A 21,336-nucleotide genomic window follows, 5' to 3' on the forward strand; every position below is an offset into this window, starting at 1 on the left:
GATTCTGAACGAATGCTCGTTTGTTCTGCTGGTAGCTCCGGCATGGCCTCACAGGTTTTGGTATGCGGATCTTGTCCGGATGGCCTCTTGCCAACCGTGGACTCTTCCGTTAAGACCAGACCTTCTGTCGCAAGGTCCTTTTTTCCATCAGGATCTGAAATCCTTAAATTTAAAGGTATGGAGATTGAACGCTTGATTCTTGGTCAAAGAGGTTTCTCTGACTCTGTGATTAATACTATGTTACAGGCGCGTAAATCTGTATCTAGAGAGATATATTATAGAGTCTGGAAGACCTATATTTCTTGGTGTCTTTCTCATCATTTTTCTTGGCATTCTTTTAGAATACCGAGAATTTTACAGTTTCTTCAGGATGGTTTAGATAAGGGTTTGTCCGCAAGTTCCTTGAAAGGTCAAATCTCTGCTCTTTCTGTTCTTTTTCACAGAAAGATTGCTATTCTTCCTGATATTCATTGTTTTGTACAAGCTTTGGTTCGTATAAAACCTGTCATTAAGTCAATTTCTCCTCCTTGGAGTTTGAATTTGGTTCTGGGGGCTCTTCAAGCTCCTCCGTTTGAACCTATGCATTCATTGGACATTAAATTACTTTCTTGGAAAGTTTTGTTCCTTTTGGCAATCTCTTCTGCCAGAAGAGTTTCTGAATTATCTGCTCTTTCTTGTGAGTCTCCTTTTCTGATTTTTCATCAGGATAAGGCGGTGTTGCGAACTTCTTTTGAATTTTTACCTAAAGTTGTGAATTCCAACAACATTAGTAGAGAAATTGTGGTTCCTTCATTATGTCCTAATCCTAAGAATTCTAAGGAGAAATCGTTGCATTCTTTGGATGTTGTTAGAGCTTTGAAATATTATGTTGAAGCTACTAAGTCTTTCCGAAAGACTTCTAGTTTATTTGTTATCTTTTCCGGTTCTAGAAAAGGCCAGAAAGCTTCTGCCATTTCTTTGGCATCTTGGTTGAAATCTTTAATTCATCTTGCCTATGTTGAGTCGGGTAAAACTCCGCCTCAGAGGATCACAGCTCATTCTACTAGGTCAGTTTCTACTTCCTGGGCGTTTAGGAATGAAGCTTCGATTGATCAGATTTGCAAAGCAGCAACTTGGTCCTCTTTGCATACTTTTACTAAATTCTACCATTTTGATGTATTTTCTTCTTCTGAAGCAGTTTTTGGTAGAAAAGTACTTCAGGCAGCGGTTTCAGTTTGAATCTTCTGCTTATGTTTTTCATTAAACTTTATTTTGGGTGTGGATTATTTTCAGCAGGAATTGGCTGTCTTTATTTTATCCCTCCCTCTCTAGTGACTCTTGTGTGGAAAGATCCACATCTTGGGTAGTCATTATCCCATACGTCACTAGCTCATGGACTCTTGCTAATTACATGAAAGAAAACATAATTTATGTAAGAACTTACCTGATAAATTCATTTCTTTCATATTAGCAAGAGTCCATGAGGCCCGCCCTTTTTATGTGGTGGTTATGATTTTTGTATAAAGCACAATTATTCCAATTCCTTATTTTATATGCTTTCGCACTTTTTTATCACCCCACTTCTTGGCTATTCGTTAAACTGAATTGTGGGTGTGGTGAGGGGTGTATTTATAGGCATTTTGAGGTTTGGGAAACTTTGCCCCTCCTGGTAGGAATGTATATCCCATACGTCACTAGCTCATGGACTCTTGCTAATATGAAAGAAATGAATTTATCAGGTAAGTTCTTACATAAATTATGTTTTGTAGACTTTTAGGTTCACCAGCATTATAAATGTATTACTTCTTAGTGCATATTTGAGTATGACTTTGATCTCCAGATTGTTGGAGAAAACTACTTTCTATATAGATACTTTTATTCCATTCACAGGTTGAGGATGAAGAATAATTCTGCTTTTTAAGGTATATGAAACCCAACATTTTTATTTCATGATTCAGTTAGAGCAGACAATTTTAAAAAAAACTTTCTAATTTACATTTTGATTATCAAATCACTAGATAGCAGCACTATTTACTGCCATGTATTGCTCAAGATGCCTACCTAGATATCTATTCAACACAGAATATCATGGGAATGAAGCAAATTTGATAATAGAAGTAAATTGGAGACTTTGTTTAAAATTGTATGTTCTGTCTTAATCACAAAAGAACATTTTTGGGTTTCTTATCCCTTTAATTGGTGTTTCAGATACTGGAATTATCTGATGGTTGTAAACATGTTTTTAATGGATACAATTCGAAGTTGCCTACATATCGGGCTCTCATGTCATTACTTGTTAACTAAAAAAAGAGGCTTATTATATATAAATACTTTCTACTTTTGACTTTCATGTCCCATAATACAAATACATTGTTTTCCTACCTGTATGTAGTCTTGGATCTGCTGGTGCCGCTGCTTTGCTGTAGTGAGTTCAGAGTCAGAGAAGGCCTCTCTTAAACTTTGCTGTGACAGGAGGGATTCAAGTTCCAGAAGGGCAGACACTTGGCAATACTGACTGGTGAAGTCCCGATCATAAGTTATAAAATGAACTGAAAAAGAATAGTAACTGTTATAAAGTGTTGTTCTAATATTTAGCAAATGTGGGTAACAATAATTCTATCTACCACCAGCAAGGGTTAAATTACCAGCAATAGACAAGCCTACGGTGTCTGGTGCTAGATGACTTAAACATAAATTGCACAGTAAGTAAAAAAAAATAGCATCCTCTAGCTCTCAGTGAAATCATGATATAGCTCACTCCCTATAGGCCAGTGATGGCAAACCTTGGCACTCCAGATGTTTCAAAACTACATTTCCCATGAAGGTCGACTGGACCTAAGAATCATGGGAAATGTAGTTCTAAAACATCTGGGGTGCCAAGGTTCGCCATCACTGCTATAGGCAGTCAATTACTATAGACTAGAAACGTATTAAAACCACTTTAAGGGACAATAAACACTCATGCGCCACCCTCTAATTATGGTGATGCCGCCATTTTGAAACCTAGGTTATACTGCAGTTATCTGAAGAAGAGTTGCTGCACATGTGCAAATATATCAGCCCTCCAATGATGTAAAAGGTAGATTTCAACATGGCAACACCCATGACAAGAAGGAAACAGGGCATTACTTCAATCAGGGGCGGAACTACCATGGGGGGGGCCTCATAGCAGTCAGTCTATAAATAGGCTTATGCAGAATGTGTACAATCCTAATACAGGTGAGTATTTTATTAGTGCAGGTTGCAGGTGTAGCTACCTATTTATCTATCCTCAAAATTATTATACAGAGTTACCTTTTGGGGGGTCCAAAATAAATTTTGCACCAGGGCCCTCTGTTGAGTAGGTCCCCTACTGACTACAATACTATGCTAATAAAATGTATTTAGTGTTTAATTTCCCTATAAAGGTAGGATATTCCTGTGCCAGATTGAATATAATATCAATTGTAAAGGTCAAAAGAATACATTTGTGAATAAAGAAAAATGAGAACTCCTGGATTAAGGCAAATAGTGATAGCAATTATATTAGGGATATTTTTCACTCATAGCTGCCATATCAACAGGATAGTTACTTAATATGTGCTCGCTAAATAGATATGTTTGCTTTAGTTACTTTTGTATTAGATTAGGGGTTTAATAAGTATACAGTATGTGATTTTAAGTGTTTTAATATTTTTTTAGTCTATAGTAATGAAGGGTATGAAGCAGAGATAGAGTGATACTGAGGTATATTGGTCTAGATTACAAGTGGAGCGCTACTTATAGCTCGGGGTGCACTATCAACATTGCGGAACTTTGCTACAAATAGCGCACAATCTTGTTTTAGAAGTGAATGGTAAAACAGAATTACCAGAGAACGTTATATCGGCCAACACATCTTTTGTGCGCCCTAAATTTTCAATGGTTAGCTCGGCCGCGCAAAACAACACTCATATTATTTTGTATATATATTTTGGGGCTTGCACCCCTTCATCTCTACCTCTATATATATATACACACATATGTACATACACATTTCAGTCATAGAGCCCTTTTCAGTCATACGCCTTGTTATATAGCATAACACATTAAAACAAGGCCAACACCACTTTTTTATATTAAAAATAGGAATAGTTGAAATAGTTTTGTTTTTCACTCATTCATTTTTTTATTCTATGTAGATACATAAGAAAGTTTAATTTTTGTTTAATTATATAGCTCTCTCTATATATATTAATATGGATTTATAGATATATATGTAGATATCTACATATATATATATATAAATATAAATATAACTATATATTTAAAATAAAATTACTCTTTCTTCTGAGCGAAGGACAATGCTATTTAATCTATTTATAAGAGAACCTTCAGTTTTAGCACACTAGGGGGGGCGATTTATTATAGTGCGGATGGAAATAATACGATGTAGCGTATCATGTCCGCCGCACATCGATGCAATGCCGCCCCTGCAGATTCGCGGCCGCTAGCAGAGGGTGTCAACCAGCCCGATTGTATAGGATCGGGCGGATTGAAGACCGCAGCCTCAGAGGCAGCGGATCAGTTATGGAGCAGCGGTCTTTGGACCGCTGCTTCATAACTGCTGCTTCCGGCGAGCCTGAAAGCTTGCGCGGAAACAGGGGCACCAAGCTCCATTTCGGAGCTTGATAATTCGGCCCCTTAGGCTTAGTGCACCTTCGAGTTAGCGCTTGAGCGAAAGCCAAAACAAAATTTTGTATCGCACCCCAAAGAAGTGCTATCAGACCTCCAGATGTTAGCGCGCCTTAGGCTTTCACTTGAGCAATAACTTTTTACTTTCAACTTGTAATATGAACGCTATTGATTTATGTTGAGTGGTGTTAGCACCAAACCACACTAATATTTTTGCGCTCCACTTGTAATCTAGGCCATTTTATTTTCATTTACTTACTGAGCAATAATTAGATTATAGCATAAAAACGATTTAATTAACGTATTTAAATGGGCTTTGAAGTGCAAAAAGAAAATACTCTAATGTGTTAGGGAATTCATTTTTGCCCTGTCGGTTGCATACAACTATCTATTTTACGATCCTTTCCATGAGAGCATACTGAGGTAGGTTTAGAGGCACGTGCTTGTATCTTGAACACTACATGTATTACATTGCAACAAAGAGAATTGCTAGTACGGCAGCCATTTAGTGCTCAAGAGAAATACACATGCCTATGCATACCTCATTTTAGTGTTCTGTAAATATCATATTAAATACTAAAGGAAGAGCTTTAAAGGGATAATGTACTGTAAAATGTTCTCCCCTTTAATTTTTCCCAATGATTCATATTACATGCTGGAGTGTATTAAAATGTTTACAAATAGTTCTCTTACCTTTATTTTGTCAACTGAAATAGCTGATTTTGCCTGTTGAATCCGCCACCTATACTGATAAAGTCAATACTTACGTATTGTCTATAGAAAAGCTATGTAAACAAGAGACAACAGAAGAAATTACAATCCCAGTGGGAATGGGAGTGATATGTACTAAAATGTTAATTTTAAAGGGACACTGAACCCAAATATTTTTTTTGTGATTCAGATAGAGCATGCAATTTTAAGCAACTTTCTAATTTACTCCTATTAGCAATTTTTTCTTCGTTCTCTTTCTATCTTTATTTGAAAAAGAAGGAATCTAAGCTTTTTTTATGGTTCAGCACTCTGGACAGCACATTTTTATTGGTGGATGAATTTATCCACCAATCAGCAAGGACAACCCAGGTTGTTCACCAAAAATGGGCCGGCATCTAAACTTACGTTCTTGCATTTCAAATAAAGATACCAAGAGAATGAAGAAAATTTGATAATAGGAGTAAATTAGAAAGTTGCTTAAAATTTCATGCTCTATCTGAATCACAGAATATTTTTTTGGGGTTCAGTGTCCCTTCAAGTATTGGACTTTGGTATACAGACAGAGATTAGATAAGGAATCATTTCTGTATGTAGAAAATGATAAGGGGTCCGATTTCCCTACAAGCTCAGTCATTGGAATGCGTTGTGGTTTCAAAGAGCAAAAACAGCTATTTCATTTACAAAGAGAAACCTAAAGGAGCAATTTGTCATACATTTGTATTCTTGTGAAAGATCACCACAGTAAGATCTCTGCTAATCTAGATGTTAGCGTGGTGATCTTTCACAAGAATAAATCCAGAGCCAAAAAGCACGAGCGACCGCAGGATCCGAATGATCTACATTTTATACTCTGCAGCTGGTATAACAAGTCACTGGAAACACATTCACAGAAACCAATCTTATAGTACACTATCCCTTTAAGGTCTGTGCATGCATCTTGACCTCTTCCCGCTTAGTGAATCTTGGCTCAGAGATCACAGTTGTAGAGATGTCCTTACCAAGCTCAAATATTTGAAGGGGCAACGTAAGGAAGCCGGAGTATGGAGTGTAGGGATTATTCTGACCGGGGGCTGTGCACACATCATCAGATGGGGGTAGTAACAACAGGAAAGAGACTTGACCTCCGAACTCAAGGACCTCCTGACTGTACAAGCGGTAGTCCTTAGCCTAAACACACACAATAGAACAGGTTATTACATAATAACAGGATCTAACAAGTGAACATTACTCCTGGAACTATATCAACATTCCACATTCTCCAATTTGTTTATTGTATCTAATTTTCCTAAATTGTCTCTTTCTGTTAACCCTTTTTTTGCCCATTCCCTCTGATTACTCCATTTATCTGCTTGTTTGTTGTCCATTTTGGCTTTTCTTTTCTTGACTATCTGAAAACTGTCTCTTCTGGAAAAGAATGATAATATTTTTTTATTGATGCCAGATAATATTACTTAGAATTTCAATGAATTTGCCTCTTTATATAGTTGTAGGGCCAGATTACAAGTGGAGCGCTAATTAACGCTCCCGCTTGAGCGTTAAATGCGCTATAAGTAAGATTTTTGCCCTCTTCGGGTTGCGCTCATATTACGAGTTGAAAGTAAACTGTTTGCGTTCAAGCGGTAACCTGACGAGTGCAAAAAGCCGAACTTAAAATATCGTGTGTGCATTTACGTTTTCCCCCAATTGAGAAAAGAAACGGGGGAAAAAACTCCCCACTCTTGCGCAAACCAGATTGCATATTCTCATGTGTGCTAACCCAACATGAAAAACAGAATTTATGTTTACCTGATAAATTACTTTCTCCAACGGTGTGTCCGGTCCACGGCGTCATCCTTACTTGTGGGATATTCTCTTCCCCAACAGGAAATGGCAAAGAGCCCAGCAAAGCTGGTCACATGATCCCTCCTAGGCTCCGCCTACCCCAGTCATTCGACCGACGTTAAGGAGGAATATTTGCATAGGAGAAACCATATGGTACCGTGGTGACTGTAGTTAAAGAAAATAAATTATCAGACCTGATTAAAAAAACCAGGGCGGGCCGTGGACCGGACACACCGTTGGAGAAAGTAATTTATCAGGTAAACATAAATTCTGTTTTCTCCAACATAGGTGTGTCCGGTCCACGGCGTCATCCTTACTTGTGGGAACCAATACCAAAGCTTTAGGACACGGATGAAGGGAGGGAGCAAATCAGGTCACCTAAATGGAAGGCACCACGGTTTGCAAAACCTTTCTCCCAAAAATAGCCTCAGAAGAAGCAAAAGTATCAAACTTGTAAAATTTGGTAAAAGTGTGCAGTGAAGACCAAGTCGCTGCCCTACATATCTGATCAACAGAAGCCTCGTTCTTGAAGGCCCATGTGGAAGCCACAGCCCTAGTGGAATGAGCTGTGATTCTTTCGGGAGGCTGCCGTCCGGCAGTCTCGTAAGTCAATCTGATGATGCTTTTAATCCAAAAAGAGAGAGAGGTAGAAGTTGCTTTTTGACCTCTCCTTTTACCGGAATAAACAACAAACAAGGAAGATGTTTGTCTAAAATCCTTTGTAGCTTCTAAATAGAATTTTAGAGCGCGAACAACATCCAAATTGTGCAACAAACGTTCCTTCTTTGAAACTGGTTTCGGACACAGAGAAGGTACGATAATCTCCTGGTTAATGTTTTTGTTAGAAACAACTTTTGGAAGAAAACCAGGTTTAGTACGTAAAACCACCTTATCTGCATGGAACACCAGATAAGGAGGAGAACACTGCAGAGCAGATAATTCTGAAACTCTTCTAGCAGAAGAAATTGCAACTAAAAACAAAACTTTCCAAGATAATAACTTAATATCAACGGAATGTAAGGGTTCAAACGGAACCCCCTGAAGAACTGAAAGAACTAAATTGAGACTCCAAGGAGGAGTCAAAGGTTTGTAAACAGGCTTAATTCTAACCAGAGCCTGAACAAAGGCTTGAACATCTGGCACAGCTGCCAGCTTTTTGTGAAGTAACACAGACAAGGCAGAAATCTGTCCCTTCAGGGAACTTGCAGATAATCCTTTTTCCAATCCTTCTTGAAGGAAGGATAGAATCTTAGGAATCTTAACCTTGTCCCAAGGGAATCCTTTAGATTCACACCAACAGATATATTTTTTCCAAATTTTGTGGTAAATCTTTCTAGTTACAGGCTTTCTGGCCTGAACAAGAGTATCGATAACAGAATCTGAGAACCCTCGCTTCGATAAGATCAAGCGTTCAATCTCCAAGCAGTCAGCTGGAGTGAAACCAGGTTCGGATGTTCGAACGGACCCTGAACAAGAAGGTCTCGTCTCAAAGGTAGCTTCCAAGGTGGAGCCGATGACATATTCACCAGATCTGCATACCAAGTCCTGCGTGGCCACGCAGGAGCTATCAAGATCACCGACGCCCTCTCCTGATTGATCCTGGCTACCAGCCTGGGGATGAGAGGAAACGGCGGGAACACATAAGCTAGTTTGAAGGTCCAAGGTGCTACTAGTGCATCCACTAGAGCCGCCTTGGGATCCCTGGATCTGGACCCGTAGCAAGGAACTTTGAAGTTCTGACGAGAGGCCATCAGATCCATGTCTGGAATGCCCCACAGCTGAGTGACTTGGGCAAAGATTTCCGGATGGAGTTCCCACTCCCCCGGATGCAATGTCTGACAACTCAGAAAATCCGCTTCCCAATTTTCCACTCCTGGGATGTGGATAGCGGACAGGTGGCAGGAGTGAGACTCCGCCCATAGAATGATTTTGGTCACTTCTTCCATCGCTAGGGAACTCCTTGTTCCCCCCTGATGGTTGATGTACGCAACAGTTGTCATGTTGTCTGATTGAAACCGTATGAACTTGGCCCTCGCTAGCTGAGGCCAAGCCTTGAGAGCATTGAATATCGCTCTCAGTTCCAGAATATTTATCGGTAGAAGAGATTCTTCCCGAGACCAAAGACCCTGAGCTTTCAGGGATCCCCAGACCGCGCCCCAGCCCATCAGACTGGCGTCGGTCGTGACAATGACCCACTCTGGTCTGCGGAATGTCATCCCTTGTGACAGGTTGTCCAGGGACAGCCACCAACGGAGTGAGTCTCTGGTCCTCTGATTTACTTGTATCTTCGGAGACAAGTCTGTATAATCCCCATTCCACTGACTGAGCATGCACAGTTGTAATGGTCTTAGATGAATGCGCGCAAAAGGAACTATGTCCATTGCCGCTACCATCAACCCGATCACTTCCATGCACTGAGCTATGGAAGGAAGAGGAACGGAATGAAGTATCCGGCAAGAGTCTAGAAGCTTTGTTTTTCTGGCCTCTGTCAGAAATATCCTCATTTCTAAGGAGTCTATTATTGTTCCCAAGAAGGGAACCCTTGTTGACGGAGATAGAGAACTCTTTTCCACGTTCACTTTCCATCCGTGAGATCTGAGAAAGGCCAGGACTATGTCCGTGTGAGCCTTTGCTTGAGGAAGGGACGACGCTTGAATCAGAATGTCGTCCAAATAAGGTACTACAGCAATGTCCCTTGGTCTTAGCACAGCTAGAAGGGACCCTAGTACCTTTGTGAAAATCCTTGGAGCAGTGGCTAATCCGAAAGGAAGCGCCACGAACTGGTAATGCTTGTCCAGGAATGCGAACCTTAGGAACCGATGATGTTCCTTGTGGATAGGAATATGTAGATACGCATCCTTTAAATCCACCGTGGTCATGAATTGACCTTCCTGGATGGAAGGAAGAATAGTTCGAATGGTTTCCATCTTGAACGATGGAACCTTGAGAAACTTGTTTAAGATCTTGAGATCTAAGATTGGTCTGAACGTTCCCTCTTTTTTGGGAACTATGAACAGATTGGAGTAGAACCCCATCCCTTGTTCTCTTAATGGAACAGGATGAATCACTCCCATTTTTAACAGGTCTTCTACACAATGTAAGAATGCCTGTCTTTTTATGTGGTCTGAAGACAACTGAGACCTGTGGAACCTCCCCCTTGGGGGAAGCCCCTTGAATTCCAGAAGATAACCTTGGGAGACTATTTCTAGCGCCCAAGGATCCAGAACATCTCTTGCCCAAGCCTGAGCGAAGAGAGAGAGTCTGCCCCCCACCAGATCCGGTCCCGGATCGGGGGCCAACATTTCATGCTGTCTTGGTAGCAGTGGCAGGTTTCTTGGCCTGCTTTCCCTTGTTCCAGCCTTGCATTGGTCTCCAAGCTGGCTTGGCTTGAGAAGTATTACCCTCTTGCTTAGAGGACGTAGCACTTTGGGCTGGTCCGTTTCTACGAAAGGGACGAAAATTAGGTTTATTTTTTGCCTTGAAAGGCCGATCCTGAGGAAGGGCGTGGCCCTTACCCCCAGTGATATCAGAGATAATCTCTTTCAAGTCAGGGCCAAACAGCGTTTTCCCCTTGAAAGGAATGTTAAGTAGCTTGTTCTTGGAAGACGCATCAGCCGACCAAGATTTCAACCAAAGCGCTCTGCGCGCCACAATAGCAAACCCAGAATTCTTAGCCGCTAACCTAGCCAATTGCAAAGTGGCGTCTAGGGTAAAAGAATTAGCCAATTTGAGAGCATTGATTCTGTCCATAATCTCCTCATAAGGAGGAGAATCACTATCGACCGCCTTTATCAGCTCATCGAACCAGAAACATGCGGCTGTAGCGACAGGGACAACGCATGAAATTGGTTGTAGAAGGTAACCCTGCTGAACAAACATCTTTTTAAGCAAACCTTCTAATTTTTTATCCATAGGATCTTTGAAAGCACAACTATCCTCTATGGGTATAGTGGTGCGTTTGTTTAAAGTGGAAACCGCTCCCTCGACCTTGGGGACTGTCTGCCATAAGTCCTTTCTGGGGTCGACCATAGGAAACAATTTTTTAAATATGGGGGGAGGGACGAAAGGAATACCGGGCCTTTCCCATTCTTTATTAACAATGTCCGCCACCCGCTTGGGTATAGGAAAAGCTTCTGGGAGCCCCGGCACCTCTAGGAACTTGTCCATTTTACATAGTTTCTCTGGGATGACCAACTTGTCACAATCATCCAGAGTGGATAATACCTCCTTAAGCAGAATGCGGAGATGTTCCAACTTAAATTTAAATGTAATCACATCAGGTTCAGCATGTTGAGAAATGTTCCCTGAATCAGTAATTTCTCCCTCAGACAAAACCTCCCTGGCCCCATCAGACTGGGTTAGGGGCCCTTCAGAAACATTATTATCAGCGTCGTCATGCTCTTCAGTATCTAAAACAGAGCAGTCGCGCTTACGCTGATAAGTGTTCATTTTGGCTAAAATGTTTTTGACAGAATTATCCATTACAGCCGTTAATTGTTGCATAGTAAGGAGTATTGGCGCGCTAGATGTACTAGGGGCCTCCTGAGTGGGCAAGACTCGTGTAGACGAAGGAGGGAATGATGCAGTACCATGCTTACTCCCCTCACTTGAGGAATCATCTTGGGCATCATTGTCATTGTCACATAAATCACATTTATTTAAATGAATAGGAATTCTGGCTTCCCCACATTCAGAACACAGTCTATCTGGTAGTTCAGACATGTTAAACAGGCATAAACTTGATAACAAAGTACAAAAAACGTTTTAAAATAAAACCGTTACTGTCACTTTAAATTTTAAACTGAACACACTTTATTACTGCAATTGCGAAAAAACATGAAGGAATTGTTCAAAATTCACCAAATTTTCACCACAGTGTCTTAAAGCCTTAAAAGTATTGCACACCAAATTTGGAAGCTTTAACCCTTAAAATAACGGAACCGGAGCCGTTTTGAACTTTAACCCCTTTACAGTCCCTGGTATCTGCTTTGCTGAGACCCAACCAAGCCCAAAGGGGAATACGATACCAAATGACGCCTTCAGAAAGTCTTTTCTAAGTATCAGAGCTCCTCTCACATGCGACTGCATGCCATGCCTCTCAAAAACAAGTGCGCAACACCGGCGCGAAAATGAGGCTCTGCCTATGCTTTGGGAAAGCCCCTAAAGAATAAGGTGTCTAAAACAGTGCCTGCCGATATTATTATATCAAAATACCCAAATAAAATGATTCCTCAAGGCTAAATATGTGTTAATAATGAATCGATTTAGCCCAGAAAAAGTCTACAGTCTTAATAAGCCCTTGTGAAGCCCTTATTTACGATCGTAATAAACATGGCTTACCGGATCCCATAGGGAAAATGACAGCTTCCAGCATTACATCGTCTTGTTAGAATGTGTCATACCTCAAGCAGCAAGAGACTGCTCACTGTTCCCCCAACTGAAGTTAATTGCTCTCAACAGTCCTGTGTGGAACAGCCATGGATTTTAGTGACGGTTGCTAAAATCATTTTCCTCATACAAACAGAAATCTTCATCTCTTTTCTGTTTCTGAGTAAATAGTACATACCAGCACTATTTCAAAATAACAAACTCTTGATTGAATAATAAAAACTACAGTTAAACACTAAAAAACTCTAAGCCATCTCCGTGGAGATGTTGCCTGTACAACGGCAAAGAGAATGACTGGGGTAGGCGGAGCCTAGGAGGGATCATGTGACCAGCTTTGCTGGGCTCTTTGCCATTTCCTGTTGGGGAAGAGAATATCCCACAAGTAAGGATGACGCCGTGGACCGGACACACCTATGTTGGAGAAATATGAATATTTCACATTCCAATGTTCTTCACATACAAGAATATTTTATATTTATTTCTACATATATCTGATGTTTTTTTGGTACAATATACAGTATATCTTTACCTATATAGTTACATGATTATACATAGGTATAGATATATACAGATATATATAGGAATATCTATTTAGAAATACTTATTCTGATTCGTGCAGAACATAGCAATGTGACATACTTACAGTAAATACATAGTTAAAACCTTTATTAAAAATTAATATTGCATAAAAATGATTTTTCATGTTTTCATCTACTTAAAGGGACATTCCGGTCAACATTTAAATGCACATAGATGAATTACATCTTTGAATAGAAACATATTTGCAATATACATGCATTGGCAAAAAGGCTTCTAGTAAAAGTTATCATTGTCTTAGTGTTAACATTTTTTCTCTGCATGTGCATGTGAAGCAAAGCTAAATATTCTCAGTGCAACAGCATTTTAAATACTGCAGCAGCTCATTTAGCCAGTGGGGTTTGTATCATGTCAGCAATTAACAAATTGAGTCATTACCAGATGGTACAAGCACTTTAGGCTCTCTGATTAAGTGCTGTGTTTAAAATGCTGGTGCACAGTGCATACTTAAATACACATTTGAAACAGCTATAGCTTTTATTAGAAGCATTTTTGCTAAAACGCGTATATTACAAAAATGCTTCTATTCAAAACTGAAATGCATCCATGTGGATTCCAATGTTGGCTGGAATCTCCCTTTAACTGCAAATGGCTCAAATGCACACACGCACAAATATATATATAATTTATATATATATGTTTTATGTGTGTGCATATGTATTTATGTGTTTATATATATCTGTAAATACATATACACACAGATAAATACATATGTATATATATATATACAGTGGGGCAAAAAAGTATTTAGTCAGCCACCAATTGTGCAAGTTCTCCCACTTAAGAAGATGAGAGAGGCCTGTAATTTTCATCATAGGAATACCTCAACTATGAGAGACAAAATGTGGAAACAAATCCAGAAAATCACATTGTCTGATTTGGAAAGAATTTAATTGCAAATTATGGTGGAAAATAAGTATTTGGTCAATATCAAAAGTTCATCTCAATACTTTGTTATATATGCTTTGCAATGACAGAGGTCAACCGTTTTCTGTAAGTCTTCACAAGGTTGTCACACACTGTTGCTGATATGTTGGCCCATTCCTGCATGCAGATCTCCTCTAGAGCAGTGATGTTTTGGGGCTGTCGCTGGGCAACACAGACTTTCAACTTCCTCCAAAGGTTTTCTATGGGGTTGAGATCTGGAGACTGTTTAGGCCACTCCAGGACCTTGTAATGCTTCTTACGAAGCCACTCCTTTGTTGCCCGTTGCGATGTGTTTGGGATCATTGTCATGCTGAAAGAACCAGCCACGTTTCATCTTCAATGCCCTTGCTGATGGAAGGGAGATCTGGAGACTGGCTAGGCCACTCCAGGACCTTGTAATGCTTCTTACGAAGCCACTCCTTCGTTGCCCGGGCAATGTGTTTGGGATCATTGCCATGCTGAAAGACCCAGCCACGTTTCATCTTCAATGCCCTTGCTGATGGAAGGAGGTTTGCACTCAAAATCTCACGATACATGGTCCCATTCATTCTTTCATGTACATGGATCAGTCGTCCTGTTCCCTTTGCAGAGAAACAGCCCCAAAGCATGATGTTGCCACCCCCATGCTTCACAGTAGGTATGGTGTTCTTTGGTTGCAACTCAGCATTCTCTCTCCTCCAAACACGACGAGTTGTGTTTTTACCAAACAGTTCTACTTTGGTTTCATCTGACTATATGACATTCTCCCAATCCACTTCTAGATCATGCAAATGCTCTCTAGCATACTTCAGATGGGCCCGGACATGTACTGGCTTAAGCAGGGGGACACGTCTGGCACTGCAGGATATGAGTCCCTGGTGGCGTAGTGTGTTACTGATGGTAGCCTTTGTTATGTTGGTCCCAGCTCTCTGCAGGTCATTCACTAGGTCCTCCCGTGTGGTTCTGGGATGTTTGCTCACTGTTCTTGTGATCATTTTTACCCCACGGGGTGAGAGCTTGCGTGGAGCCCCAGATCGAGGGAGATTATCAGTGGTGTTGTATGTCTTCCATTTTCTAATTATTGCTCCCACAGTTGATTTATTCACACCCAGCTGCTTTCCTATTGCAGATTCAGTCTTCCCAGCCTGGTGCAGATCTACAATTTTGTTTCTGGTGTCCTTCGACAGCTCTTTGGTCTTCACCATAGTGGAGTTCGGAGTGTGACTGTTTGAGGTTGTGGACAGGTGTCTTTTATACTGATAACAAGTTCAAACAGGTGCCATTAATACAGGTAATGAGTGGAGGACAGAGGAGCCTCTTAAAGAAGAAGATACAGGTCTGTGAGAGCCAGAAATCTTACTTGTTTGTACATGACCAAATACTTATTTTCCACCATAATATGTAAATAAATTATTTCCAAATCTGACAATGTGATTGTCTGTATTTGTTTTCACATTTTGTCTCTCATAGTTGAGGTATACCTATGATGAAATTTACAGGCCTCTCTCATCTTCTTAAGTGGGAGAACTTGCACAATTGGTGGCTGACTAAATACTTTTTTGCCCCACTGTATATATATATCCTATATTATAAAAGACAAGAGTTTGTCTGAAGCCGTCATGCGCAGTTCAGACAAACTCTTGCAGCTGATCGCACGCGCACCCACCCGACAGCAGCGCGAGGACCCGGCAGCACAGCTGATCGCACGCGCAGGGGTGAAACAAAGCAGCGCGAGGACCGGCAAGTGAAGGAAGGAGAGAGAGAGAGAGAGAGAGAGAGAGAGAGAGAACAACACGGCCCGTGAGAACGGGCTTTAGGACTAGTATATATATATATATATATATATATATATATATACATACATATCCATCTTTAGACATGTATATGTATATATCTCTATGTAAAATCCCTTTGCACCTGATATCTCATATCTTTGAGCCAATATTTTTTTTTAATAATTTTTATTAGTGTTATTATGAGCGTAACTGTACTTTGTAATGCATTTTTGATGTATTTTGTGCAGCTTAGTTTTGCAAAACAGTTAACCAGAGCTCTGAGGTCTCGGTAATCATTCAAGCATAAATCACGATTGCATTTCCTTTTAACTCTTAATAAGAGCGATAAGCCCTTTTAGCTGGCACACAAACGTTTGTGCTCTACTTGTAATATGGCCCGTAGTGTGAAGAAAAATCGCATTTGTAGTAGTTAATACAATTCTAAAATAAAGAAACATTTTTCGCTTTCGCTACAGCCTACTTGGAAAAGTAAACTTGAGATGTCTTGTTTGCTCCTCTAACTCAGTTTTATTTTCCAAATACAGGAGATTAGGAAATGGCAAAGGAACCACAAGTGAGACATGAAACTAAACACCAAAATAACACCTTAAAGGGACACTCGAGTCAAAATAAAACTTTCATGATTCAGATACAGCATGCAATTTTAAACAACTTTCCAATTTACTAACATTGTCAAACTGTGCACAATATGTTTATATTTATATTATTGGAGTCACAAGCTCCTACTTAGCATGTGCAAGAATCCACAGAATATATGTATGTGCATTTGTGATTGGCTGATGGTTGTCACATGATACAGTATGAGTGGAAATAGACATAAGTTTGAAATTTGTCAGAAAAAATCTACTACTCATTTGAATTTAAGACTTAGAGGTAAATTTATTAAAGTGCGGACGGACATGATACAAAGTAGCTTATTATGTCCCCCGCACATCGATAAGTGCCGACAGCATACGCTGTTGGCATTTATCTTTGCACCAGCAGTTCTTGTGAACTGCTGGTGCAATGCCGCCCCTGAAGATTCGCGGGCAATCAGCCACTAGCAGGGGGTGTCAATCAACCCGATCGTAACTTCTGTTTACGGCGAGTCTTCAGGCTCGCCAGAAACACAGGGCATCAAGCTCCATACGGTGCTTGATAAATTGACCCCTAAGTGCTATTGTATTGTCTTTTTATCATACTGTATTTAATGTTACTTTAATGCACAGTCTCCAATCTGAAGTCACTGTGAATGGGAAGATATTTATTAGTATGTAATGTGTTACTTGTGGGAGTACACCAAACTCAAACTAAGGGCTCATTTCCATTGAGCCACGATTGGGATTGCACAAGCTTGCAAAGCGAAAAAAATGCTGTCGGAAGGCATTATGCTTACCGACAGTTTCCAAAGGTACATTTTCCACCATTACCGGCAGCAGGGGTCTGGCTGCCAAATACAATTACGTGTCGCATAGAAAATAATAGAAGCCCGAAAATCAAAATTTTACGCCTGTTTTCCATTCAAGGTGCAAACAGGTAAAACACTGTTAGGTGTTGTCGCTAAAGTTTAAAACATTGTGGCATGCTCATCTAGTTGTAAAAGAGGAAAAATAAGCTTAAAAATAAAGGAAATCCAAAAACAAAATGGCTGACCTAAAATAAATTATTTAAATTATCTGATAATTTATTAGATGAACAAATCACTCTATCTAGCTGAAAAACCACTAAACTCCTAATACTGAAACTTACTATCGTGTCACAGGTAAGGGGCGCAGGTGCTAACATAAATTTTTATAAACTAAGGTTGAGTTACCATAGCAACAAACAGGGCCGGCTCAAGAAATTGTCATGCCTGGGTATGAGAATGCAATGACGCACCTCCCAGTAGTAACATTACTGATTAGAATTTCAACCTACTCGCCTGGCAGCTGACCTTACTAAGCCTGCCTACCTTCATGAAACCAATGCTTATGCACAATTGCTCAATAAGTGAAAAGGAAGTTAGGGAAAGATGCACTAGACCCACCTTGAATGTCGCCCCTGACCGGTTCTGTGTCTTTGTGCATGATGTGGTTATGCTGCTAGAAGCCTGCAACTTCCCCTACTGAGACACAGGACCGGAGCGGTCTGGGTCTGACAGTAACTGACTCAGTCACTAAAGTGCTGCCCCTTGTCAAGTGCTGCCTGGGTCTATTTTACCCACTTGGTCTCATGATTGAGCCAGCCCTAGCAACAAACTTGTTATGACAGGAGAAATACGATGTTGGATGGAAGCGTTAACACAACATTAACTTGTGCATACACATGAAGACCGACTGCATGCATCTACCTATCCACCCTTGTACTCTCTCCATCTGTCAATTCTCACATCAGCGACTGTTTATCTGGCATTTCTTCCTGGATGCCCTCTCACCACCTAAAAATCAACATGTCTAAGACTGAGCTCCTTCTTATCCCCCCCTCTAATTCTACTCCAGTTTCTAACTTTTCTATCACTGTTGGCGACACCACTATCTCCCCATCAGCCCAAGTCTGCTGCCTAGGAGTTACACTTGACTCCAATCTATCCTTCATACCCCAATTGCTCTCTTCATCCTGTCGCAACCACCTACTCAATATCTCCAAAATTCGTCCATTTCTGAGGGATGAAACTACTAAACAGCTAATCCACTCCCTAGTAATTTCCTGACTTGACTACTGTAATAACCTACTAACTAGCCTTCCTCTCTCCCGCCTCTCCCCCCTTCAATCCATCCTTAATGCCTCTACTACACTAATCCACCTCACCTGACGCTCTGTATCTGCTGCACCTCTCTGCAAGTCCCTTCACTGGCTCCCCCTTCACAGTAGAATTAAATTCAAAATTCTCACCCGACCTACAAAGCCCTTACCAACTCAGACCCCCTACCTGTCCTCACTCATCAACAAATATACTCCAGCCCACCCCCTAAGATCCCCCTAATGACCTGCTCCTTGCATCTTCTACCATCACCTCCTCCCATACTAGACTGCAGGACTTCTCTCGTGCGGAACGATCCCTCTGGAACGCACTACCTCGAGCTGTCAGACTTTCCCCCAACCTCTCCTCCTTTAAACTCTCCCTAAAGACCGTTTTGTTCAGGGAAGCCTATCACCAAATCAATAACAAATGAATTCCACTTGCCTTATAGTTGCCCTCTTCTAACTCCACACTAACATCATTATCACCTTTGCAGTCCCCACCTCCTGTTCCTCACCCTCCTACCCATCTAGATTGTAAGTTCCCACGGGAACAGGGCCCTCAATTCCCCCTGTATTCGTTTGTCTAATTTGTCCGGTGTCTTATATTGTATTGTACTGTACTTTTTATCTTTGTACCCATGGACAGCGCTGTGAAATCTGTTGGTGCTTTATAAATAAATAATAATAATTGTGCTCAATTTTTCAAAGGAAACCTGATACTAAAATGGAGCTGTAAATTACTTTTAGCTGTCGCCAACTTCGGTAGCTTATAGCTCCATTTTTTCTGACTCAATGGAAACGAGCCCTATATATAAAAAAAAGATGAATGCAAGTGTCAAATTAGAATGTGGTAAACTTTTCTTCTGATGCAATAAATAAAAATCAAAGTGATACAATGTATTATGAATAACCATTATTGGTGCTACAACCCATAGAAAAATAGTTGGTGATAATCATCTCACTATATAGAATTTGTTTTTTTATACTATAATGGAATGTACTGTACATCCATCTTCTGTAGAAGTCTGGTCTTCCATTGGTCTATGTGATGTGTGCGTATGCCAGCACACAAGTTTTTTGGTAATGGAAAACAAATGAGTATGTACAGTATAACCCATTCAGAGGATTTACAAAATGAGGCTGTTTGGCCATGAATGATCTCTTCATGTTAGTACTGCAAATGTAATGCTAAGTTTAAAACAAGGCTTGAAATACCTGGAAATCTGAAGTGGAACAGTAATAGACAAATATGTTGAGCTTAAAGTAAGAAGAACATAGTTATATACTTGGATTTTTATAATTATGTATATAGATAGGTTTGGAAATTTCCCATATTAGTAAGCTATTGAGGAGGACATGTAAGAAATAAGATTTTTCCTACATTTAAATACTGAGCGAATTAGTAGTTTTTTTCCCCCTCTCAAATGTTACCCACCCAGCATATAGCTATTTATTTTATATTTTATATATAGTATATAGAAATAGGATTGTAGAAGGACAAGGGACAATACTCTTATCTCTCCTGGGGTCAATTATCTGAAGTTCTCTGCTCAGAAGAGATGATCTGAAACGATCCGTCAGTTCTACAAAATCAAAATGATAGGATTCTCTAGAAGTACATTTGATACTATACAGGATAGTGCTCAATAAACTAAGCATATCAAAAGTCTATTGAGTTTATGCTGTCAAAATTGGAATCATATTGCGCATAAAATCTGGTATAAAAAGTACACATACAAACAGGTGTTAAAAAACATCTGCAAGATGTGAATTTTTATTATGCCATAGAAATCATCCTTAAATGTATTTAATATCACAGGTAAAACTCGTATATACGGTACACAATAAAATTGTAATCAAGGATTTAGAATTCGAAATGTTCCTTATTTTACTATTGTAAAATGAGTCTCGCAGCATTACCGAGTGGGCTGAATAGGGCTTTCCGTGGGCACGTATAAAGTTTTTTGCAATGATCAAAGCATATTAGGCCTGTAGGTCTAACAAATTCATCTCGCCAAATGTAGACTAGCGAGTTTGTTTCAAAATACGCCTTGTGTTTATAAAAGTGAAGCAAAAAGACACGTCTGCAAAAATAGAAACAAGTGCAAAGTAAATTATGCTGAAAACAGCATAATTTGATTTGTATGTGCTTCCAAAAAAAAATGCTGCTATAACTGCCAGGTGCTCCCTGTCACATTCACACTCTCCTGCAAAACAAACGGTTTCTCTTTAGAAAAGCTATGTAAACGGGAGACAATTGCACTAATTGATCTCCCAGTGGACGGTAGGAGGGAGAGAGACTTTGGGGTCTGTTTTATATACTGCAAGCGGACATGATACGATATAGCGTATCACGTCCGCTGCACATCGATAAATGCCGACAGCATACACTGTCGGCATGTATTATTGCACCAGCAGTTCTTGTGAACTGCTGGTGCAATGCCTCCCCCTGCAGATTTGCGGCCAATCGGCTGCTAGCAGGGGGTGTCAATCAACCCAATCGTATTTGATCGGGTTGATTTCTGTCTGCGGCCTCAGAGTAGGCGGACAAGTTATGTAGCAGCGGTCTTTAGCTCGCCGGAAACAAGGGGCATCAAGCTCCATATGCAGCTTGATAAATTGGCCTCCTTGTATTCAAAATGGCTAATTGTGCTAATTCAGCCCCCAGCCATAATTAGCATTTGAATGCCTAAGATAGATAACATTAGCAGGACTACATTAGAAAATGTTCTAATGTATTAGTAAAATGTTTTATTGCACTATTGTTTGTATATAACTATGTGTT

General features: G+C 40.1%; 1 protein-coding gene across 1 annotated transcript in view; it reads right to left on the reverse strand.

Annotated features, from left to right (window-relative positions):
* LOC128641853 (ankyrin repeat and fibronectin type-III domain-containing protein 1-like) overlaps window positions 1-21,336 on the reverse strand; it is a 258,194-nt gene that overhangs the window by 24,230 nt on the left and 212,628 nt on the right. Inside the window, exons 15-16 of the mRNA XM_053694414.1 lie at window positions 6,342-6,510; window positions 2,362-2,528 (exon numbers count right to left, since the gene is read on the reverse strand). Coding sequence (XP_053550389.1) covers window positions 2,362-2,528; window positions 6,342-6,510 — 336 coding nt within the window. The remainder of the gene's footprint in view (window positions 1-2,361; window positions 2,529-6,341; window positions 6,511-21,336) is intronic.

This window comes from Bombina bombina, chromosome 11 (assembly GCF_027579735.1).
Source record: "Bombina bombina isolate aBomBom1 chromosome 11, aBomBom1.pri, whole genome shotgun sequence".
Taxonomy (NCBI): domain Eukaryota; kingdom Metazoa; phylum Chordata; class Amphibia; order Anura; family Bombinatoridae; genus Bombina; species Bombina bombina.